We start from the raw sequence: 25927 nt of genomic DNA, 5'->3' as shown, positions 1-25927 counted from the left end.
TTATTTCAATTTTCAACACAAAACAAAATTGACATCATATCGGCATGGTTCTGACATGTAACAAATGTAGTATTACTATAATTGAGACTTACGGCATCTAGAATGGTGAAATCTCATTATGATCTTAACTCTACAGTTTAGCTTATACATCTGTTTTCTTTTTGGCAGCGACACCGTTGTACTACGGAGTATATAAATAAAGCTTAACCAGCTGCAGCCCCAGGCTTATCGTCATCTATCTCGCATCGCGACCCTTTGGCTCAACAAAATTGACGTGTTTTAAATTTGAAATAAAGTGTCGATGTGACTTTTCACCAATGATTGTAATCCAATCGCTTGACGATGTATAAATTAACCCCAAAAGACGCCAAGCTGTCTTCTAGGAGTGGGTTAATATACAACCCGTGGATATCCAATTATTTTATTTTGTTTTTTAAGTTGAACAGCAAAAATACACGAGTTAAATTACATTACAACCCTACTGTTTTACTGGCAACTTTCCAGTTGGCAAACAACAGAAAAGAAGAAAACACTTTTTCACAACGCAGCAGCAGCAGGCTGTTGTTAGCCTTGCTAACAGCTTGGGTAGCTACCTAACTTAGCTACCGTTAGCTCGCATCGCCAGAAGAGACAGCAATGTACAAGTTATGTGTCAAACAAACTCACCACTCCACATGTGTGGTTCAGATACCGCCTCTGTGCCGAACGGACGCTGTAGTGTTATTATTTATCCAGCCTTTGTGTTGTTGTGGAGCGGTATTAAATGACGCTGTGTGGCTTCGCTCTCCACCCGAACTGGGAGTCTCTCCTCTCTCTCTCAGCCTTAGCTGTATTAGCATTACGGCTAGCGCTAGTAGCGAGGTTGCTTTCCGCTTCCTGTCAGTCAGAGCTGAACTCCTCCCTGTCGGCTGCGTCAAAGCTGACTGTACGTGGTCAGTCACAGTGTGGTCTGGTCAACACTGGTCAGAGCTATTTAGATGAGGTCTCTACTCTGCCTGACACCACTGATCAGAGCTATTCAGATGAGCTCTGCCACTGGTCAAAGCCCGATTCCTAATTTCCTACTACATCGATCTCAATTCAATTCAAACCTCTTCAAGTTCAAACTACTATAGTACTACATAAAGGAGTATGTAATGATAGCAGTGTTGCTGCTTGTGCTTGCACACAAAACGTATATGAACTGATCTACAAAAAATAGCAAATGTAAAACGTGGTCTCTGATAAGCACTTTTGGAATGGATTGACAATTCTATTAGCTAAAGTCTAGTCTAAATGTTGTCTAGGCTTAGGCTACCAATCTTATGCATGCAATTTGAAAAGTCATTACTGTAGCCTATTTGAGTTTTTATAACGGTAGAGTAATTTAAAATAGTTTTTTTTCCTGTTGTCTTATAAAAGTATGTATCATGCATAATAAATAAAGGGAGTGTCTACTTTGCATTGCAGTCCACCACATATAAACACATTTTTGTTTACATACACCCCATACACATACACCCCAAATACGTACGTTCTCATTATAGGCTAATAGTTAGGTTAATGATAAAAAAAAAGGCTTATATAGCCTATTTTATACTATTTATTTATTTTATACTACTTGTCATTTAGTTGTAAGTCCATTAACAGGAAGTCCTATTCATATTGGTGTGAGGCTGTAGAAAAAAAGAATTGTAGCCTACGAGCATATTCTACATCAACTCAGTTGTCTTATTTAAAAATATATATATTTTCTTAAATCGATGGGGCAAAATAGCCTGCCCTACCTGTAGGCTATTCCTGACCCAAATCAGTGGCATCATTAAACTACGATTAGCTATTAACTTGTATCTCAAAACATTGAAAAGTACGACACCTAGTGGAATATTAAGCACTGTGCAAACTGCAAACAATGGTACTGATGAAGACATTTTGGCCAAGGATGGAGTGGAGAAATCCGATGGGATTGGATTTACGAGTCTGACAGTGACAGGACACAACATTTGACAATAAAGACAATTTTCAATGTATGCATTTTCAGATTTATTAAACTGTAAACATCCCCTTGCTACCGCGGCCGGGGTTCGAATCCCGGGCGTTACATGCACGTCTTGTGCCCGCATGTGTTGGTCGACGACCAGTGCTGGAAAAAAGTAGGCTATAGCCTAATATAAGCCAAACTTCCAAACAACAAGCCCCTCGGGTAGCCATATCCATGCAAAATTCGTTTTTTTGTATATTTTTTAAGGCCTATATAGGTCATGGCTATATAGAAATGTACGCCTATAGCCTATAGGGCATATGCCTATCTGCAACTGCATGGCAACTGCATGGGCCTATAGCTCTACTTCAGAATATTAAATATAAACGGTAATTTTGTTATTATGCAAAAGAATGAAATAAAATCTCCTGGACCTATAGGCCTATAGCAACTCGTATAGGCTAATGCATTTCTACATGTTAGGCCTACATTTAAATTTAAATGTGAAATGCTGTGGATATGTTTTATGATCTCTCTTCTCTTTTACACGTCAGTCACCCTTCCGACCGACGACATTAACATAATACATTATGTTGCTGTTCACGCTACTGATATTGACATGTGGGTGAGGTCAGGTGGCGATATAGGCTTCCATGCAGCGTTCCAGCGTTTTACGCATGCACTCCTACACACTCCTTTATAGCTGTGCGAGCATGCCATGGCGCGAGTTCCAACCGCGGCAGAACATCAGTGTGTGAATGAATAATATAGCTTTTGCAGAATAAAGAGCGCAGGCTATAGCCTATTATTAATTGGTATTAATTTATATTTATATCTGGCTGAGTCCTTGCTCGGTGGCGGTGCAGTTGACTTTAACGAGAGATAACATTTTGAATAGCTTGGGAATTTGGGGGACAGTAAAGCGCGCAGATTTGCGTATAGGCTACCAATAATTCTGTAGCCTGTTGACTATTTCAGAGCCATTTGAGATGGACTTTGGATATATTACGAATTCCTCTTTCTCCCCCAATTCATCTGAGATTCTATTGAACGGTGAGTTAACAATTGAACTGCTTCATCTCGATGATCTTGTTCTCGATATTCTATAGGCTAGTTTGATTTGGTTGGTAAAAGTGTGTATAGTAGCTTAAGAAATTAGCAAAAAACAAGAAAAGTATGACCTGGCAGACCTGGCTGCATGCACGAGGAATCCTAATCATATAATTAAATTTGTAATAAACTAATAATGCAAGATTTAAGATAGCCCTTTATTAATGGGCCAATCTGAATGGAGCTTTAACTGGTGATTAATATCAGTGCATTAGACAAAAAAACTATTTCCGATAAGAATTCTGTAACCCCCCCCCCCCCCCCCCTTTTTTTTCTTTTTTACAATTGCAGTGAAACCAAAATTAATCATCTCCAGTAACGTATAAGAAAAAGCAGACAAGACATATTCATCTAAAAATACATCAAAAGATCATGGCTCTTGGAAGATGAATGATGAACAAAGGTGGGATTGATCCTGTGTTAGCACTGTCCTAAACTCATAGTTAGATAGGTGTCAGTTTGAAATGACAAACTTTAACAGTATATATTCTGTCTGTCTGACATGTCTGTCAATTCTTTCTCCCTTTAATTCAATTCCACCAGAAAATCAGTCCTATGATAACGTGCTCATGCCGAGCATCTTTGGCTTCATCTGCGTCTTTGGGACAATTGGAAATTGCATCGTCATCTACACCATCATCAAGAAGACCAAGTTCTGGGCCCAGCTAACCGTGCCAGATATCTTCATCTTCAGTTTATCCATTGTGGACCTACTCTTCCTCCTCGGCATGCCCTTCCTCATCCACCAGCTGGTGGGAAACGGCTCCTGGTGCTTCGGTGCTACGATGTGCACCGTCATCACTGCACTGGACTCCAACAGTCAGATCGTCAGCACGTACATCCTCACCGCGATGACACTCGACCGCTACCTGGCAACCGTCCACCCCATACGCTTCAACCACGTTCGAACCCCTTTCATGGCCGAGACGGTGGTGGCACTGGTATGGCTGTTTTCTCTGGTGTCCATCACCCCGGTGTGGATGTACGCCGGCCTCATGCCCCTCAGGGACGGCTCGATGGGCTGCGCTCTACTGCTGCCCAACCCCACCACGGATACATACTGGTTCACCCTCTACCAGTTCATCTTGGCCTTTGCTCTGCCTCTGGTGATCATCTGCGCAGTCTTCTTCAAGATCCTGCAGAACATGTCGGCCACGGTGGCTCCCCTGCCTCAGCGCAGCTTGAGGACACGCACGCGCAGGGTGACCCGCATGGCGGTGGCGATATGCCTGGCCTTTTTCATCTGCTGGGCTCCCTACTACATCCTGCAGTTGGCACACCTGGTAATCGAGCGGCCGTCGTTTGCATTCCTGTACGCCTACAACATTGCCATTAGCATGGGCTACGCCAACAGCTGCATCAACCCGTTCCTCTACATTGTGCTGAGTAAGACCTTTAAGAGACAGTTCATCGTGGCGCTTCGACAAACGCCCAGGGTGTTCCGGGTGGATCCGGAGGTCATGGCCGATGGCAGTATGACCCTGAGGATGGCAGCAGATATGTCTCATCAGTCCCGGTCATCCAGGGAACTACTCTGAAACACGTTGCCATGTGACTGTACTCTAAAAGTGGACTAAAGAGCAGCCATCAGCAACATTATGGTCTCCCTGAGAACCACAGCCATCTAACAGCCCACCACCACATGAGGATTCTCTTTCGTCACCTGAAGACACTATGCCGTATCACTGTCTGAAAAAGAAAAAAAAAAGGAAAAAAAAAACGGATGGAGGCTAATGCAAATCTGGATATGTGTCGTTTAGTATACTATGAAAACCTGCAAAACCTGTCAGTCCGTCCATCTGTCAGTCGATGCGTCGAGCCTGACAGTGGTTGTCAGTCCATCACGCCACGTGACACGACACACCATCATATATGGTCGTCAGACCGTCACGCCTCGTGACACACTCCATATATGGCTGTCTCCATATATTAAGATCACGACACTGACCTCATCAAACCCTGGATATGGAGAAGACTGCATCATCACCTAGATCTGCATATGGAGCCGGCGGCCAGCAACTCTACATCTGACCTCAAACCCTTAGATCTCCATATATGGAGCTGACCTGTTCTGACATTCCATGTTGACCCTCCCCACCCAACCTGTCACATCTTCGATGTCTCCCTTTTGACTGATACCTGTCCATTCAAACTCTATATAAGGCCCGCCCCAAAGTTATTAGTGCAGCCGCACCGGCAGCCGGCAAAAACTATAGAGTTCTCAACAGGCCCGAAAATTAAGACCCAGCCTTACCGTAGATCTCCATATATGGAGCTGACATGTTCTGACATCCCATATTTATCTGACCTCATCAAACCCTGTACACTCAAGTCATGCTCCATATATGGCCAGACCTCATCAAACCCTGTACACTCAAGACACTACCACCTCTGCCACCCTTAGATCTCCATATATGGAGCTGACCTATTCTGACATTCCATTCCATATGTTGGTATGACCTCATCAAACCCTGTACTCTCATGCAAGACACGCTCCATATATGGCCAGTACAGAATTCATTGATCTGAGCCCCCATGCCAAAGCGCTAGCACTCGCTCAACAGTCTGCTGTCACCCAGGCGGATACATGCAAGCGATCTCGCCCTCAGGGTGTCTTACTGGTACTGGTTGTATATAGTATTGTCACAAAATTCATTCATATCAAATTTCTTCTTTTGTTTATTTCTGATTATTTTTCAAAATGTCTATTTTAAAGAAAAGGCTTTCATAAAACTGTCCTTCAAAAAAATCCTTCACACTATATTAACCCAAGAGTGCTGACTATTTCACAAGAGAGCATTGTGAACCCAATGTACAGTATCCTGATTTTTACATAACCTAAAATTTGAATAAGTGAATTCATTCCTCCAATTGAGTTTCCCATTAACCCTTGACATTGCCAGCCATTCAATGCTATTAGTCATCTCTTTATAATTCTTGGTGCATACCCGTTAATAATATAGCAATTTCCTTTCCAATTTAAAAAACAGCACCTTGCAAAATGCAAACTGACTGACATTCCCATGTGATGATAATAATACACCAGACAGGAATGGGCACAGCATGTAATTTGTTTTGAATTTTCATCTTATTTTAGTCTTTTAAAAGATGACATGCCGACGAATATGGACACCAGGTTGAAAGTGGCTAGAACAGAACTTAAAGGGGGAAAATGTACATAAAACTGAATCCTTTCAATTTAAATAGCATGACCACTTAAGGCTCCAATTTCGTCACCGCCATTACCCAAATTAGTTTGGTAGAGCTGGGCGCACCGTGCGACTGCATGGATATGTCCGCGTAGTGCAGGCTGCGTCATCTCTCCTTATGCTCCTATATGCATCTCTTTGTAATTTTCCTATAATCAGCAGAAGCGAGTGCCTGCCAGGCATTGTGCAGCGTGCGCGATTCCATTTGTTCTTCAGTTCATCACCCCATAGCAGCAAATGGGGTTTAATCCAATGTATTTACCAAACTTTCCTTTTCGCTTCATACCGTTCCGTGGAGACGCAGCACAAGTGAGACTTCAAGGCAGCAGCAACACTCTTCCATGGGCTACAGACCGTAAGGCTATTAAGCAATATCACTGGGGCATAACGGGCAACGGATAAGGGATCTCTTAAAGGCAATGGAATGTACGTGGCACGGTGATTGGTTGGTTTAATTATTCTAACGCCCAAACCACACCTATGCATAATATAACAGGTAACGGAGGTGTTTTAGGGATTTAGACAGGTAACCAAAATACCAACTTTAGTGGGGGAACACCCCTACCACACTACCAAAACAGTGTATTTAGAAAGATCAAACGAAAATGGAGCCCTTAGTATGGCTGTCAAGAGGATCACCCAGTACCAGACACTGATTGATTGATTGATTGATTGATTGATTTTGATCTATTCAGTTAGACATTACAAAACATTTTGTACAGTGTACAGTATTTGTTAAAATGTTGTTTTTATGTGGGCACGCCCACCAGTTCATTAAGTATGCCTGGTTTGCCTGGTGGGTGGTGATGGGTGGTGATCCACCTGAACTGAAGCCGCATCCACAGCTGTAGTTGTATGATAAAAGGGGTCTGGTTAGGGGTGGGGCTGATAGTGTGATGTCACTATATTACTGTTTATTTCATTGGCACATTTGATTGTCAAGGGTTCAGCCTCCAGGAAGAAACCCTAAATACAAAGTTAATACACCATTGCACATAAAAACGACTCCAGGGTGTCTAATGAAGTACTGTCACCTCATAGACACATGAAAAACTGGAAAAATACAAACATTGTGGCACTCCATCTTTAAAGTTAAGTTCACCTCTCAGCTCATACCTACAATCCCTATCCCTAAACCTATTTTGAATGTTACCAGGAAGCATTTTATGTCTTGCTTTATAGATTATCTGTGAAGTATGTGAGTTTAGAAACAGTATATTTGTGTGTTCGTGATAACCTGCTTTGTTTACTATTCTTATAGCTTTTTTCTGCATTATGTATATTGGCTCAAGGTTACATTTGTAGGTGTTACCCCCACCTCCACACAGTAGGTGAGATATAAGGGTGCAATACACGGTGTACAGTGATTTGTAATTAAGAATGTCTTATTTTGCCCAGGATACCAACACTTCTCGCTAGTTTAGCTCTTATATAATTGCTGCATACATTACTGAACCATCTTCATAGAACTGCCAGATACAGCTTAACGACATAATCTGTCATGCCCACTGTAGCTGGGAAAATTCCACTTGTGATGCTTTGATGAATATAGTTTTTGCCTGTTATCTTAAAGGAATATTGAATTCGTCGTATACAATTGTTGTCACTGCTGACATTCTTCTTCAGCATTTGTGTCATGTGTAAGATATTTCATAGAAAAAATTATGGAGCCAGCTAAATTCCTCGTTTTCCTTTTTCATTTGGGTAAACTATTACAGTCAGAGTGAAATGAACACTGGTTTGTTCCTCAAACCGATTGTGACCTGTCACACTTCTATTGACGCTTAATAGGAGTCTGTGTTTTATATAGTGTGCAGATGTTTCATGGAGTTTGACGGGTGAAACATGCACAGATGTACATTTTTGTGTTGAATAAGACCATTCAATAATGCCCAACAACTAATTTGTATATGACTGTACAATAAAAAACTGGTTCTCAGTTCTGGGGACCACCAGGGATCCAAATGGACCCTTACAGGTCTGTTTTTACATATTATGTAAAAAAAAAAAAAGATCTTTGGAACCCCAATCTACATTTGGTTCCAATGTAGGCCCTACACTCTCAGAGTTACAGACCTGTAAGAGGTCTGTAACTCAATTGGACCCCTGGTGTGCCCCGGACTAGACGTTGAGAAATAGTGTAATAAATTATGTCAATAAAGTGCTGAAAAAAGTATTAAGTGTTCTTGCCTTTTCATAATGTGAAAAATGATCATTGTGTGTGCTGAAAAACATAATATTTCTTGGGTTCACTAAACAAGGACCATGGTTGTCTGTGGCGGATGCTGGGGGAAGGGGCAGTACTGTGTTCTTGCCTTTTCATAACGTGTATAATATTACAGATGACAATGGCAAAACAATGTCTATTCACCCATACCCGCATGCGGCCACACACACACACACACACACACACACCTCTTGTTGCCTATTACATGGCTCAAATAAGAGTACACTATTTCCATGTGTATTTAATGTATAAGACGATATGTATACACAATTATAGTAGAAAGAAACAAAACGAATATTCAAGTGACAATAAACACTGAAAGGCAGAGGATGGGGGTTCATTTAACGGTCACGTTTTCAGATTTAATCAACATCTTTCACATTATGAAAAACATTCGATCATTTCTGTAAAAATGTGGGGAACTGTTTATTTAAGAAATTATTGAAAGATGCATGCTCTAAATACAAACCCTACAAGGCAATGTTGATGCTCCATACCAAATTAATCTGTGCAATATAACCGTTATGCGATCTACAATATTATTTATCTTTCTTACATCCCATTTTCATTACATTGAGAGTTCAGGTTGTTCTTTGACAGTTTCATGAGCAGATGCACATCACTGGGTACCAGCCTGACATGCATGGATATTATGGACATGCAAGCCTGCAGTTTAACACAGCTTTCAAAGCATTTATGGCTGAAGAAGTGGTTCTGGTGACGCTTGGTCAGTGAGTTAACCGCGGACTCAGATGTATCGTTCTATATGGGACAGATAATTCTCTTGCGAAAACAGGTGCTGGCCACACACAGTGGCAAGAGTGAATTTCATTTCGTTTTTGAGTAGTGCAACCACTCCAAGGAACAGCAATGTCCGTGACTATGTCACTGAGAGAGAGAGGGGGGGGGGGGGGGGGGGGGATAGGGGAGTTGCATCACTGAGTTCACACGGGTGTGATTTTCCTTTCTATGTAACAACTGAATGACAAGCGTTTCGGCTATCCAGCCTTCATCAGTGTGATAATTCTCTTACAATAAACTGTTAAAATTAAACATAAGCCTTGCATTATACGACATTTACCGGATGCTCAGTTAATGAAAGGCTTGACACGGAATGTTATCTTTCTCGTGCTACTGTAAATCATTACGCAGTAAGTGTATATCGATGACAAAGAAAACACAAGGAAACTTGTGTTTCTTCCTGTGAAAGTCTGCTTTAGTGAGAAGCATGTAGACTACAGCAGTTTGTGAATTAGTTGGGACAGAAGCTGCACAGATGACCCACAACATAGCGTACAGTATGGATATATGAGCAGTTGTAGCACTATAAGTCTATGTAATTCCAATACATCATACAATAAGGTTCTCGAGGCATATTTATTTCATGTTCCTAATGTTACTCTTTTTCCACCATTTGCTTTGTGAATAATGTAGGACATCACACTAGGAGTTTTGTAATCACTTCTTGTTCTTTATGGGAATACCTTTTTGAATATATGTGCTTGTTAATTTTGTTTTGTTCAACGTTTCTTTTCAAATCACATATGGGTCAATACAAAAATACCAAATGTTACCCCTCCCAGTTCCCACCTCCCAAAGTTCCTGCTCCGAAAGAGCCACAACCCTGGTATCGCATACCATTAGCAAAAAATCTAAACAAACAGACATATTATGTTTAATTTAATGAATCCAAACAGAGTGCTATAGAGTTCATCCTTGCAATTGAATTATTGAAAATAAATCAAGCAAGCATTTAATAACATACTGCTCTATAACATTTGGATTAACGGTTCACATGATCTTTATTCCTTACTGTGTAAATAGACAAACACAGATAAATGGAGGAATATCTGGTGTATCAGTGCATACTGTTCAAAGCTGCCTGGGGCTTGTCTTTACATCAAAGCAGAACCAACTCAGCTGGCATCATTGTCAAGATTCCCAAGAAAGGAGACCTCAGGGAGTGTAAAAACTACAGAGGTATAATGCACCTGCAGGGAAGGTACACAACCACATCCTACTGGAGAGGCTTCAAAAGGCAGTTGATGGGAAACTGAGGGAAAACCAGGCTGGCTTAACTGGAGACAACAGCGGCTGCACTTGGGCTCAAAATGAATGCAGCAAAAACGAAGTTAATGGGGATCAACAATAAGAACAATTAACTCTACAATAACCATGGCCCAAAACCAGCTAGAGGAGGTAGCCAGTTTCACATACCTAGGAAGCATAATTGCTGTGGACAGAGGAACGGAGGAGGATGTCAGTGCCAGAATTGGGAAACATCTTAAATAAAATCTGGAAAGCAAAAGATATATCACGCAAAACCAAACATTCAACTCAAATGTCAAATCCACCCTACTCCACAGTTCAGAAACCTGGAAAATAACTACTAACATACTCAACAAACATACTCAACAAAATACAAACATTCTTCAACCGCTGCCTCCGACGCCTACTAGGAATCTACTGGCCCAACACAATATCCAATGCCAACCTGTGGGACCTCACTAGTCAAGACACTATAGAAGCACAGATCAGGAGGAGGAAATGGACATGGATAGGACAAGGACACACACTGCGAAGACATAGCAAATCAATAACAAAACATTCACTAACATGAAACCCGCAAGGAAGGGGAAGAGAGGAAGGCCAAGAACCACAGAACAGGAGATGAAGGCGCAAGGGCTGTCATGGCAACAACTGGAGTGGAGGGCACAAGACCGAAGGGGATGGAGGAGTCTCATCAATGGCCTATGTTCCTCAGGGAATTTAAAGGCCTAAGAGAAGAAGAGCTAAGAACGTAACAGTGGAATATCAATAATGGAACTATGCATGTATACTTTATAGTGCTATGTCTACATAAAATGCTATCTAAGTCTACATAAAAATGTCGGGGTGAGGGCGAGTGAATGAAAGGACGAAGGTTATTATAGTTAACTAAAACTAACGATTTTTTTTTAGAAAAGGAAATGAAAAACGATAACTATAACTTAAACTGTATTGTGTGTTCACAAAACTAACTAAAACTAAAGCAGGCAGACACATGTAGCATATACTGTTAGTGATATGGGAATATTGGACCAGTACTGCTGTCAGAAGTAGGTATATGGTGGAAAGGAATTTGCATTGAAGAACATAAATAACCAAGAGACTGAAAATTATACTTAATGATATTATTATTGAAAAAACAAACAACAACAAACAATTCAACAATTAATTCAACCCAAAATATAGAATTCAGTCGTCCAGTCAATTGTTCATATAGTCACTCAAGTCAGGGGGGAATGTGAGGCAGTTCTTGTAATGGAATGTATGTAGCAGTTATGGAGGGGAAGTGTTTGTGTGAGTGAGCAGTGATTCCTACCGTCCAGGTAGGACAGCAAGGGGGGGGGGATTTCTCTGGATCGCTCTGAGGGCTAGCTCGCCATTGTGTTCGTTCAGCAAATCAACATCATCAACGTCATGGGTGTTATGAACTCTAGGAAAAAACCTGGCCTGAACACAAAAGAGGCCAAATTAAATATATCATCAAAATAATAACTAAAGTAGCTGTCCATCCGTTAATCCGTTTAAGCTTCAAAATGAAAAGAAACAAACCCAAACAAAACACTTTAAACAACCATCATTTCAAACAAACTCATTTCATATACAAATTCACCAATTCAGTTCAACCAGTTCAGCTCATCAGTTTAGTTCATCAGTTCAGTTCAGTATTTGGAGTCTAAAATCAATGATCAGGGTCAGTGTTAATATGATGTATTGTGAGGAAGAGTAAAATGGTAAATTGTTTGCAAGAGAATGGGAATACAGACCTGCCACAGCCAGTGATGTGCACCTCACTGACTGAGACAAAATGGCTGTGATTTATACTAGGGTGTGGTGATGACTAGGGTGTGGTGATGATTGCTGATTGAAACTGGTGTGACTGAGTGAGTGAGTGAGTGAGTGAGTGAGTGAGTGAGTGAGTTGTAAACTGATGCAGTACATGTGACCATACAAATGCATGCATACAACCAGATACAAATACATACAGTAAACCTGGGTTACACACAGAACAATCTTTGACAGGTTTTATTATTAAGCTGGGGGGGAAGAAGGCGATGGGGGGCAAAGGGACCAAGCAGAGACGTCGTCAGAAAGGATATCGTGTGTTGTACATCCCATGACCTCTTGTTTTTTTGGTTTTTTTTTACTGTTGATGTTTCTGTCCTATTGTATGTCTTTTTTGTATGTCTTGCATATTCAAAAATCCTAAAATAAAGAGTTTAAAAAAAAAGAAAGGATATCGTGGGTCAGGATTCCTGAGAGGCAGTCCGTGGAGCTTGTGCGTGTGACCACCATCACTTTATCAAAGGAAAATAATGTATAACTCTCTCAATTAAAAGTTATTTTCAATATCATCTTTCACTGTTTCACTATTTTTCCGCAATAACAATTCCATATAAATGTGTTTTTTACAATTACGCATTCTTTCTTAATTAAAAAATTATGTATAGGCACACAATTTCTGACCAAATATCCTTAGATCCTGCAACATTCCTTTTTCAGCATTCCTTCTTTATAGACAAATGCTGCAATGATTGACAATGCAATACAGGGATGTCGCTAAAACAGACTACTAAAATGAATGTTACACAGACAGTATGGTGTATGAAACTTATGCACCAATAACTAACTTGTTTACACCAATACTGCCAGGGATTATTAAAGGGACCAAGAAGTCCCGCCAAAAATAGCAGTTCTGGCTGAACCGTGCAGTCGGTTTTCGCGAAGCGCAGGAATATGGTAGAGTCATGCCAAACGGTGATGATGCGAGGCCCATAGCTTCAAGGGTGAAGCTATAGCACTCAATTGAAAATGCAAACTTTGAACGTGTAGCTCATGAACCATTTTTGTCGGCAATGAAACTTTGATACACGTGTTTCCTCATGCCGAACAACTTTGTGCTCTGACTTTTGACCTCTGACCTTTAGTTCACTCGCCATCTTTAATGATATGAAAAACAGTTAAAATCGATGTCCTCCCAGGATCTTTGATCAAAATGCACGAAAACTTCTACACGTGAACTTTGGACCTATACGGACAAAGAAATCGTTATGAGCCAATGAAAATTGCTGTTTTGAGATCAGACTGAGCAGTTCCATCGAGGCAGATCTTTTATGCATCCATTATTACTTACTACAGCCATCTTTCACAGCATGAGATTAGCTCAGCTTGCTTAATCAAAGGAAACCTTCAATGCAAGTGTAGCCTACAGTATATTCTTGGTAAAAGGTCTGCAAAATTTCACCCGCATAATTTAACTTCTCTGTAAGCTTAAGAACAAAAAATTCTCAAATGTCATTCCTGTAATCGAACATGCAACAGAGAACGCAAAAAAGATATAACAGTAGGTCAAAGTTTTATATATAAAAAGGTGCAGGGATGAGAGGGTCACATGGAAAAGTACATCACACTGAAATTAGTTGTGAGGAAAAGGTGTTTAATTTGGAACTTCCAGTATATTAGGCAGACATTACAGGCAGTCAGATACAGGGCCGACTAGACTACCGGTACTGTATAATGTTAATTCATGTCCACTTGTGCTTCTTAGAGACCTCATCCAGTGACCTCAAATCTGACAACTTAGTGATTACTTTTCTTTTATGTTGCATATAAAATATAGTCAACCCCACATTTTCCCATTAACTTTGTATCACCCTTAGTAATTGCCACAACACACAAGTGCTCATTTTGGTGCTGTAGAAACTATGCTCGCTGACTGTGTGTTTAAGTATAATAATAACAACACAACGTAATAATAGTCTATTCTAAATTTCAATTGTTTTTAACCCAGCAATTACTTCTGATTGATTGAAAGCAATTGAAAATAACAGAAGATTGTGTGCAACCCTCTTTTGTAATAATTTTGCACATTTTTAAGGATAATGCACTGGACAGTCAAGTGCAGTGGCACTTTTGAAAATACAAAATAATAATCGACCACAACTCCTTCTGTACTCACAGAGAGCAATGGGTTTACAAAGATCTATGACGACTGCTGTGCACTCCTAAGCATTTATAATAGAAGATGGTGTATTACCTATAAATATACAATTATTGAAACGAATTAATGACGTTTAAGTAACGTGAAGCTTATCTGTGCACCCCATAAGGTATAATTATTTAAAATCTCAACATGTTAGGATTATTTTATAATTTCAACACGCATTTCTGTTGAAAATATATTTTTTTGTTGTACAACATGGTTGTGCAAAGAAGTATAAATTATTCATTGTCTGACTGGCGGATTTGGCCAGTGGTGTGTGCTTCACTGTACTGTGGAACAATGACTGTGTGACTGTAAAGACTAAGACTTACAGAAATGCAGGAAACTGCCACATTTGCAGGCAGTCTAATGACATCTGTAAAAGATGGAACTTGTTCTCCAGATTGGTCCTGTTACTTTTGATGGCTTCATTTTACTGAGGAAGTTTGCAGCAAAAAGAAGCCTTACTTTCCCTTATGCATGCGTGCATATAGTATGTACGCACACACACACACACACACACACACACACACACACACACACACACACACACACACACACACACACACACACACACACACACAAATGTAGGTGGCTTAACATTTGCAATGCATAATGGACATGCTCTACCAGTTCCTCTCATGACCAATAACAAATGTGAGAGAAGATAGTACTGCCAAGGTGGAGAACATCCTTATAGGTGCTTATAGGGTATAGGGCTTGGTGATGCATTATAGTCTGATCGTCAGAGGTCAATAAAATCATGTGAAAAAAGGACATATTGAGTGCTGGCATTTTCTTCATTCTATCATTTCTAATTTGACATTTAAATTACATTTTCTACAAATAACCTTCACGAACAATGTCAACAATTTCTGAAAATGGTATGCGTGGCACTGAGAAAAGATTACTAATTATCTTTTAAAGTGCATTGAGGAAATTATATGTATTAAAAATGACCAAACACATAACTGTATGGGTTTATAGCAGCCACATTACACACACACACACACACACACACACACACACACACACACACACACACACACACACACACACACACACACACACACACACACACACACACACACACACACACACACACACAATAATTAAATTATCCTCTTTGCATGTATCTACTGCTAAATCAAGCATAAAACAGAAAAAGGACATTACAGCAGTATGTCTCCTCAGTAACTCTGCATAGTAGTTTTAGTTTTTTAAACACACATAGGCAAAGAATAAACAAGCGGTCTACTGGAATGTTTTTTTAAAAGCAGTTCCGTCTCAGGCCTGTACTGTAACTGTGAGGTGGCATTCTGGGTTTAACCATAAGTAAATCCAATACAGTGGTCCTAACGTTGAACAATCATTTCAGATTGCTAGAGGCACTTACAATGAAACAAACTGTAACCACGTGAGCAGTCACTAAGGTAACCAGTTACTGATTCAAATCATTATGAATACTGTGTAGAAAAATAATATTGTCATAATAACAACAAAAACAAACCAAAACAAATCAGACTGGGGTCATTTCTGAGTAATTTCTCTAGAAGTGTTCTTGTTATACTGTAAGGTTTCAAGGCAGGTCTGACCCTCCTCTCCGTTTACTGACCACAACTGTGTTGATTATCATCATCAAAATTATACCACCGGTATAATTTCTACAAATGTGCTCTCTAACTTGCCCGTGCATGTGCTTGCTCATTGCAACTCACCCAACGTGGCACCGAATAACCTGGGGAAAACATTTAACAAAATAGTTGTGCCACTGCATGGATTAGTTGACCCCAAGGCTCAGAAACAAGACTCTGGGACGGGTCTCTGTCTGCCCAGGGAGGTGGTGCTGTACCGCGTCCGCTGCAGAGTGGCATAACTGGGTTTCTCTGACAGCAGGTTGCTGCGGTGGGACGGAGGGGCCACTACGTCCCCGTTCTTCTGCAGGGAGGCACACCTGCGCAGCGTCAAGTCCAGCTTCGTGTGGATGTTGCTGGAGCTGTGTGCACGCTTGATGTCGGCAGAGCTGTGACTCGCGACCTTTCCGTTGGACAGCGGCACTTTGCCGTTGTGGATGCCGCTCCTCTGGAAACCGTTAGCTTTCTTGTCGTCGGTCGACGCGATCGCAGTCAGGGTTCCATTGGAGAGAGACAGCCTCGCCAAATGACCGTTTGCCGTCTTTCCCGGCTGTACATGGCCATTCATGCGTCTATCATGCCCCTTGCTGGGTGTCCTTTGAATATCTTTTCTCATGAAGCCAGGTTTCAGAAATGACAAGAGGCTGTCCTGGCTCCTTCCCTCACCTCCCCTGAGTCCCCTCAGCCCTTTCCTCTCCTCAGGGTTCATGATCATTTGTAATAAATCTCTCTGACCCCTTGGTGTCAGCCCTGACTGCACCTTAGCTCTCTTCAGTGTGGAATCCCTGCTCGGGGGGGCACTGTGGCTGATGTGCCCCCCCAACATAGCCCCTCTCTGGGCGTGTAGGTCCAGGGTCCTGCCCTGATCCTGCCTAACCCTCTTGGAGGTCCTCTGTACCAGTGAGCCATCATCCTTGACTTTAACATGGCTGCTATTAGTTATGTTTCTCTCAGCAGCCGGCCTGCTCTGTCCCTCTGGCGTTTTGGGGGAGTCACATGTGTCTGAAGTGCGTCTGTCCATGCAGCTAAGACTGCTGCCACTGGGGGAGCTTCCCAGGTCCCTCTCCCCAGCTTCAGAGGCCCTTGCCGGGGCTTTGGCCTGTGGCGGAGTGGCCACTAAAGTAACAATGGGGTCTTTGGTGCAGCGCGGCCGACGTCCTGACTCCAGGTACTCCACCAGTTCTCCAGGTCGGGCCGGCGGCGCTGGATGCTTGGAGCGATCCTTGGAGCGATCCTTGGAGCGATCCTTGGAGCCGAACGACCAACGCAGAGGCAGGACCTTACTCAGTGTGTCCTTGGGTTTGGCGGGTGACCTCATGCTCACGCTCCTGCCCTGGGTTCCCCGGACAAACGGCTTGGCTATAGACACATCTAGCAAGACAGAGTGACTGTGAGTAAGTAAAAGTTAATTCATCAAACTAGAGACTAAAAAAGAGGAGAGTTCTCCAAGTGCTTCACTGCAATTAAGCGATCATTGGTATTCCCTGTGTGTGTGTGTGTGTGTGTGTGTGTGTGTGTGTGTGTGTGTGTGTGTGTACGCACTACGCACACGTACAGTATTCTGTTGACCTTTAGGGCCATAATAATGTGGGGTAGGCGGATCAGTGTGAGGCAGGCAGCGGTTGGGCGGAGGTTAAGTGGCGTGTTTGTTTAGTTTAAGCACAGCAAGGTACTTCCTGTGGCACCCACTAATGTCATAGTAAATGTATTTTGCCATTGACTTGGCCTGAAAGTTTGTACGGAATAAATTGTTCCATAAAAAGTCCATAGACTTGGCTGCCAGATGACGTCACGGTGGGGCACACACAAAGCCATGCATTGGCGCGGCTAGCGCTGCTCAAAATATTTAATAAAAAGCAGACATTTTGAGTTGGCTGGCTTCTGCCCAACAGCGACAATATGAGATATATTGATCTCTGCGTATGATTTTTATTAATGAATGATATAACATGCTGTGTCAGTGTTTTGCTCACTTGTCTCCAGTGCTTTAGGTGCTTCCTCGCGGAACACAGGCCGCTCGGGGGAATGTGAGGCCGGCGTGGGCCCAGCAGGGCACACTGTGGATCCTGCAGAACCCAGGCTGTCCCTCTTACTGCCCCCCCTCAGTCGGACCAGCCAGTGGTCAGAGGTGGAGGAGCTAGTGGAGCCTGAAGAGCAAAAAAACAACCAAACAAGGAAAAGGATTTCTATAGTGACTTTGTTCCAATAATTAAGAAAAATGTACAATTATTAAAAAGAATAGATTTGATTCCTGATGTTGAATGCATGGGCCTATATGTTCCTTTATAATGGTTTATATATATAATTAATAATAATATAATTCTATACACTACACATTCTCTATCTACACCAAGGGACAAAAATATCCCAATGCTTGATAAAATATGTTTAGTTTTACAGATAAAGCTGAGATCTTGGACTGTTTAATTTGATTAACTCTACCTTCCTTCTAATTGTAGTAACTAGAATTTCGCCGCCCTTTGGGAGCTCATCCTAGAGTTATGTTGCAGCGCAATATGGGAAGAAGGAAATTGCGGGAGTTGACAGACTCCACTTTTCAGCTTCCAGTTTCAGCTTTCAGTTTCAGCTGTGTTTTTAAACCCAGTATTGTGCCCTGCACATGTAGTAACGGATGGGTTATTAATTATGATTATGTGTTGTTGTTGTTGTGCGTGCGCACACACACACACACACACACACACACACACACACACACACACACACACACACACACACACACACACACACACACACACACACACACACGTTTTATTTCTAAATCTACTTAAAGGACATTAACATCACATCACATGATAGATCATATGTTTTTAACCTTGTGAATGAAAAGTGCAATATAAATAAAATTCATTATTATTATAATAATTTGAGTTCCTTTTGAATGCCTGTCAGATTTCTCTACATATAACTGTATCAGCTGTTCGTGCGCGAATGCGCCTTGCATGCCTTTGATCTACGCGCAGAAAACATTTTGACGACGTATGCGCACTGGCACATCAGTTGTGTGCCCCCCTGATTATTAATAACATCTAAACATGTAACACACAACATGAACATAGTACTCTTATTATGCATATCGCATTCTCGCCGAGAAATATTTGATAAATAATAATAATAATAATATATATAATTATATATATATAATAAAATAAAATAAAAGAATGGTTCAAGCCCATTAATTTAGATTCAAGTGCCAACCCTAACGAGCGAAGGTTCGAACCCCGAATGTTCGGGGACAGCCTTAATTGGTTGATGTCATAGGCGTGAGTAATGCTTAACTTATACTCACATAAGAGTGTTGCTTGCGCCAAAATACAAGCTCACAAAGCATTGCATTGCTTGTCAGCAATTTGCAAGCAATACCATTGTACAATGGAGTATTTCAAACTAGGAATGTGGTTTAAATCTCTAAATCAGTTTCCAAGTTTTTGTCTTTTTTTGCTGTTCAGATTTGACAAAACCAATCTGATTCCAATCCAACGCATTCTTACACCCGTTGGGTCAAACGTGTGATGAGTAGGGACAGATTGACATGACAGGTCTCCCCGTCCCCTCCACATGTTGACGAGGAACATGATGATTGTGTGCAGTATGTACACACTTCCACATTCCAGTGTGAATGGGACTACCGGGAGCATTGGAAATGTTGTGACATAGGATCCCTTCACAACAAATAGGTGACTGTTTATAAGCTGTTATTTCTTCCATCTGTCAGACAGGAAGAAGGAACATGAAGCTGCTTCTAATTCCAGGAAATAGAGAAGCGGTTATTGGCTCGTGGGGATGGCTGAGAATCTGGCCTGCAATCACACTTCGGACACCCTGATACCGCCGTGATTCGTACAGATTATTCATACCTCAACACAGGTCACTATGCTGCTAACCTGTGACTGAGGAGCTGGCAGACCATGGGGGGATGGTGTTTCGTCTCTGGTAGAACAGGATGTAGGCTCCTCGCGTGCACACCTCCCCCTCGGGAACTGGCTCTGCACTGCTGTCATCATAGTTATACCACTGGCCATCTACCGAGTTCCTACAGAAGGCTGTGAATCATAGCAAAATGGAAAAGAAACCAGATAAAACATGGATTACGGATGAAAACTCACAGAGAAAATGTGTCAATACGTCCTGTGGAGCTTATACAAAAACAGTTTATCCCCATTGTGACTGAGTACAATACTGTATTTGAACACTGCGATAGCAAAATGGAAAATAAACCAGATAGAACATGCATATGGACGAAACTCACACAGGAAATGTGTCCATATATGTCCTGTGGAGCCTATACAAAAACAGAAACCTTCCAAAAACTGTTCTTCCCATTGTGACCGAGTACAATACTGTATTTGATTCACACGTTCACCTTTCATGGGTTTTGTAATATGTGAATATAAGTGCCATTATTCACACCTGTGTAGTGCCCCCCGTGCATCCCCCCGTGATGGTTACACACGGCATACAGATCATAGAGGAAGTCCGGGGAGGCCGAGTCGGGCGGCCCCGGCCGTTTCCACGAGACTGGCTGGGGAGGGGCCCGGGCACCATGGCCGCGCTTCACCACATGAGGCGCCATGTCCAGGCCGGTCAGGGGGAAGCGCACAAGTGTGGTCAGCTTGTTCCGCCGCTCACCCACTTGGCGGAAACGCTTCAGGTGAAGGATGAGTATGTCAGGCAGAGTCCACAGGCTCATCTTCACCATGCCCTGCTGCAGCTGCAGGCAGTGGGGACACTTCCATGCATCATCTGGTGCTAACTGACAGAGACAGAGAGAGAGAGAGAGAGAGAGAGACTGTATAATCTTGTTAGGGGTTAAGTATATCAAACATATGGTTTTCATGCACAAATTGTGTGCTAACTGACTAACATGGGAGTGCCTATAGTGTTAGTCATTGGCCACCCTGGAGATAAAGCGTTTGTCCTTCTTATTACCGTCTTGATGATCAGAGGAAGGATGCCGAGATCAAAATGCCGTACTTTTTCCAGACTCTGATTTCGGGCCTGCGGGTCGCTCCCTGGGCAAGCTGCGGCCGAAAAACCGAGGTGTCAGAAAGTTCAGTGGCAGAATGTATGTATGGGGCCCCCTGGTCCCACTGCTGCCAGAATGTATGTACTGTCTGGAGGCCCCCTGGTCCCACTGTTACCAGAATGTATGTATGGAGGCCCCCCTGGGAGTACGGACACCTCAGGCACATAAGGCGACAGCACAAGCTGGAATCACTGACTGGGCAACCGTCCAACCCCCTCGCCCCCGTCCAACGCCAGACCTGGAAAAGTATGAAATAAAATTCCATAGTTTTCCATACTTGCGTAGGGAGTAGGGACCCTGTGACCTGTGAGATAAATAATTGGAGAAAATCCGTTTGAGCCTCGCTGTTGCCAGCCTGTCCTCCTGCCGAGAGCTTTGACTATCTCGCCTTCAAAAGCCTCGCTGTGGAAACACAAATGGACTGTGACTTTCTTTGAGTGCATGTGTGTAAAAGGCAAAATGTGTGTGATTGTTTGCAACAGAGCCGTGGGTCTTTAGAGATAAAGTAAACAGCAAGACTGAATAATGAAGCTCCACGGGGATCCGCCTGCATTTGGTCAACACGGCTTGCTTGAACAAATAGCAAACATGGCAGAAGTCTCACAGCTCACATTTCCACAAACAAGCCAACATTTCAGATAAGAAGATTGTGTCAGTATTCTCAGCTTTCTCAGAGCATGGCAGCGAATGTCTGTTGTGAATTCAGTGTAAGTTGTTGTACACCCACAATGTGTCACATTACGATGTGTTGTGAGCTTGTAGATCAGCAATTATTTTTAAGTTTTTAAGATTTATAAAATAAATAAAGATATAAATAAAAATCTATCTACCGGTATATCTAAATCACCTATTATAACATGCCGAAATTATGGATACAATATACAATATTGAAAGTAGTTAACAATCATTACATATGGTATCTGTAAGAACTTCATGTGTTTCTGGTATTGTGTGTACACTATAGAAAACAGAAAAATAACCAAAACAAAGTTATGGGCAGTGTGCGATGCAGCAGCCTTCCTAGGGTTATTCTCTTTTTGTCACACCAAGGTCTTCGGGTCTGAGAAGGGGCAGACATTTCAAGGGGAAGTGGGAGATTGGCTATGAATTGGTTGATCAAGATAACTCTTACCTGCCTTAATTTCCAGGTGGTGGTAAAACATCACAACTGCAGTGTTATTAATACTAGTCCTTACCCGTTCTGAATATATGAACAGCAAATTATATTCATTGTGGGTAATGCAATGTAATAGATGACAATACTGATAGGGGGGGGGGGGGGGGAGATAATGTTGCTGTGTGTTCAAGCGACAACCCTAATGGCAAGTGGACTGTAGGCCATACGAATTCTGAGGGAAAAGTACCTTAAATGGAGGTTTTCCTAGTGAAGTCAAGGGGGAAAATGTATTCACTAATAAATCGCAAGTAAATGCTGTAGTACATTGATCTTATTGAAGTTGCACTTTGAAGTTGCACTTTGTAGACGGCCCCTAACCGCTCAGCTAACCGTCTGCTGACCATAGAGATCCATATAATCTATTAAACTCTGAGGTTAAATTCAACTTTTCTTTCGCCAAATAAATGCTGTAGTACAATCATAAGTACACCATTGATGTGTGATGTACATTTGGTGGTATTATGCTGCCTATAAATGAACATGAATATTTTCACGTTCGGTATTCCCTAAGAACTCAGCTAAGCTTTTTGGGGTTCAAAGCAAGTTGTAGTTTGTTCTTAGATCAGATTAAGAATGAGATGTTTTTTGTGATTTAGGAATGTGTCGTTCCTGAGCTATTGAGCCAGCGTTGGTCATCGCATCTGTCTGTATTTATTTTGGCATTGTGTTGTTCTGACGGCATGGGATCTGTCTTCCCCGTCCGTGGAGTGGTGGATTATAGTATTGATATGTTATGAGCCAACAGATAGGAAAGTGCACAATAATGTAACTGTTGCTAATTCCCCGTCCAGGCGGACTTAAACCCTGTTGTATTGCGTGCTAACGGTAGGCGGGTAAGAAAACGTCTCCATTTGGCTCTGTGCTAAGGAAGTGTACAGACGGAAGGAAAGACAGCAAACGGTCCATTAATAATAGATTATGTAACATGGTGTAAAGGAACCATTAATAAACCTTTTTAAGTTTTGGAACATCATCCAGTGTGCAGACCTTTTGTTTTCTTTGATATTATGTAATAAGATCTGATCAAGACGCCTGTATGATTCCTGCCTCATCCTCCATTTCCACAAGGTGGAAGCAAAGCAGCAGTAGGAATACTGAACATCACTTGCATTCCAAAACACATTGTTAAACATGATAAATTGGCAGTGCCTTGGACATTTTCACTCAATGGTGGGTCTAATGTCAAAGCTGTGCTCAGTCTAAACTTCAGCACACATAAGTCAGCACAGAGTACCGTAGCTCCCAGAAACTATCTTCAATGAGGACAAGGAGTTAAATGAAAGAGAGTGTAAATATCATTATGTGACTCACAGTAACCGTTGTGTACGCTGCAATGTTGAATTTGATTTAATTTCTGACAATGGGGAGTTTCACCCAGTTCCTCGCCCTGACCAACATGTACCTTTGCCCTCTCGGCATGGACACGACAACTGTCATTATGGACGGTGCCGTGTCCCTAACCGCAAGCACGGGAGCAGTCTATGTTCACCAACCTTAATGCATGTTCGGACTAACGGGACTTTGGATCTATGGGCAGTCCCCTTATGGACACTCAACCAAAGTGGATTGGTGTAGGGTATGAACTGTACCCCTTCACCACCCGAGTGCTCCAATCATAACTGTGCACTTTTGGCAGTGTGGCAGTATATGACCGGGAGTGTGCGCAATCCTAACATCCATGACATGTCCATCTATGTTACATGTCCCCTCTCTCTGTCTCAACTTCCTGTCTCTCTACAATCCTGTCTAAGTAAAACTAGATGGGTGTGCAGTCTGTGACGTCAGTCATCTGATTTGTCTCTGCATGTACAAACAATATACTGTGTGAACTCATATATTTTTTATGAGCATGATTACTGCTTTGCCTAATAAACAGGAGGCCTCATGCTGAGCATGCATGGCAGTAAACCGACCTTGTACTTTTGTACATTACAAACATTCTTGATAAGGCTGTGTGTAATTGTTATAAATGGACGGCACAGAGTGAAAGACATTCAGGACTCATCACCTCCCAGTTCATCACTATGTATTTAGTAGTCAGTCTTGCTGCCTATTAGGTCGCAGTATAGGAGAGTGTGGGTGGATGATTAGTACACTGTCAGTGTCCATTAACTGAACGACTTGATTCTACTTACGTAAGCCTTTGTCACTGTGAAAAGTAACAGGGTTGAAGTTGAACTAGAAAGGGGGTGCCAGGCTGGGTCAGTTATGGGGTGCAGTTTCTACGACGGTTCAACCTGTCACATTAAGTGACGATAACTATGGGCACTCGCTAGGACTTGCCCAAAAGTTTCAAAACCACTGGTTTTGTGTGTGTGTGTGTGTGTGTGTGTGTGTGTGTGTGTGTGCGTGCGTGCGTGTATCTAAGAGGGAATACAGGCAAACATCTAATATCAATGAGCATGTGTACCTGTTCCTCTTTGGTGTACAGCTGGAAGCACTCGTCCAGGGTACAGCTGTACTGCTGAACATGCTGATGCTGCTGGTTCCTCACACTCTCTGCATCCTTCACCACCTCCTCCTGGATGTTGCCAAACAGGCTGTGCTCCACAACACAACAATGCTCAATGTGAAAGTGATGTACATATTGTACTGTATATGTACAGTATGCCTTCTGCCTTCTCGCTCAACACAATGAGCCGTCAGATGCTTGTTTTTTTATCACGTGTGACATGGCATGGGTATGGCACTTGCATCATATCATGCGAGTGAACTGATTTCTGATTGGGTAATCAGTTTTTATGCATCTGACAAAATGCGGTGTGCTGTGTGTGATATTATTGCTGTCAGGAATTGTCAAAAATCTATTTTTCAATTGTGAGCATGTAGTTAAGCTATGTTCTTTTCTTTTATGTCATATCATGACATATAAAATTCGGGTTTCGTTAATGGGGAAGATTAAATATGGAGATATATATACCAGTCTTTGATCCGGTGCTCCCATTCAATGATCAGCTTCAAGTGAGGAGGGCCTCCGGAACTACACAGCTTCAGAGCTCTGCGGAACATTAGGGGTCAAATCAGGGTGATTAGGGGTCAACAGTACAGAATCGAAATGTTGCTAAATATGTTAAATGTGTCCCAAAATGAGTAGATTTACTCCTGATTATTAGTACAATTAAACACAATCCATACTGATACCTTCCCATGATACGAGGAACAAAGGTAATAAATAAATAGATATATTGCTTTTGTATTTATGATTTATGATGATTATTTCATACTCACGTGGCAGTTTAAAAAAACATGTTACAAAAATACATTAACATTTAGTGTACAAAATACTGGTACAAGTCAAAAGCACACTCCACACGAGTAGAAATAACAATAATGAGTAAATAGTACATTCTATTTGGCATTTTAAACACTTATAGAATAGTGTACAGAATGGTATACTGTACAATGAGCAGTAGAATAATAGATGATTACCACGATGATTACCACTGGGCAGGAGTCTCCGAACAAAACAAATAACAACCACATGAAAGGTAATGGTACTGTGGGTTTGTGACCACTAGGTGGCAGCATATCACCAAAT

The 25927-nt window shown here is 41.9% G+C and overlaps 3 protein-coding genes across 3 annotated transcripts in view; 1 reads left to right on the top strand and 2 right to left on the bottom strand.

Moving 5' to 3' along the window:
- The window catches only part of grb2b (growth factor receptor-bound protein 2b), a 41312-nt gene extending 40497 nt beyond the window's left edge, over positions 1 to 815 (bottom strand). The window contains exon 1 of the mRNA XM_080776856.1: positions 667 to 815. The gene's annotated coding sequence lies outside the window, so the exon portion shown is untranslated. The remainder of the gene's footprint in view (positions 1 to 666) is intronic.
- A 2821-nt stretch (positions 816 to 3636) lies between these two features.
- mchr1b (melanin-concentrating hormone receptor 1b) lies at positions 3637 to 4608 on the top strand (the record flags this gene model as incomplete). The annotated part of the gene is made up of 1 exon (XM_080775694.1): positions 3637 to 4608. Exon 1 carries the CDS (start codon positions 3640 to 3642, stop codon positions 4606 to 4608), a length of 969 nt encoding a protein of 322 aa, XP_080631820.1. The 5' UTR covers positions 3637 to 3639.
- A 10917-nt stretch (positions 4609 to 15525) lies between these two features.
- usp43b (ubiquitin specific peptidase 43b) overlaps positions 15526 to 25927 on the bottom strand; it is a 92637-nt gene continuing 82235 nt past the window's right edge. Inside the window, exons 10-15 of the mRNA XM_080775813.1 lie at positions 25310 to 25387; positions 24800 to 24929; positions 20597 to 20939; positions 20071 to 20229; positions 18142 to 18315; positions 15526 to 17539 (exon numbers count right to left, since the gene is read on the bottom strand). Coding sequence (XP_080631939.1) covers positions 16332 to 17539; positions 18142 to 18315; positions 20071 to 20229; positions 20597 to 20939; positions 24800 to 24929; positions 25310 to 25387 — 2092 coding nt within the window. The 3' untranslated portion in view covers positions 15526 to 16331. The remainder of the gene's footprint in view (positions 17540 to 18141; positions 18316 to 20070; positions 20230 to 20596; positions 20940 to 24799; positions 24930 to 25309; positions 25388 to 25927) is intronic.

The sequence above is a fragment of the Protomyctophum bolini genome, assembly GCF_963924005.1.
Source record: "Protomyctophum bolini genome assembly, chromosome: 11".
NCBI classification, from domain to species: domain Eukaryota; kingdom Metazoa; phylum Chordata; class Actinopteri; order Myctophiformes; family Myctophidae; genus Protomyctophum; species Protomyctophum bolini.
Note: the sequence above shows the minus strand (reverse complement) of the source record. Positions and strands in the feature narration are given on the sequence as shown.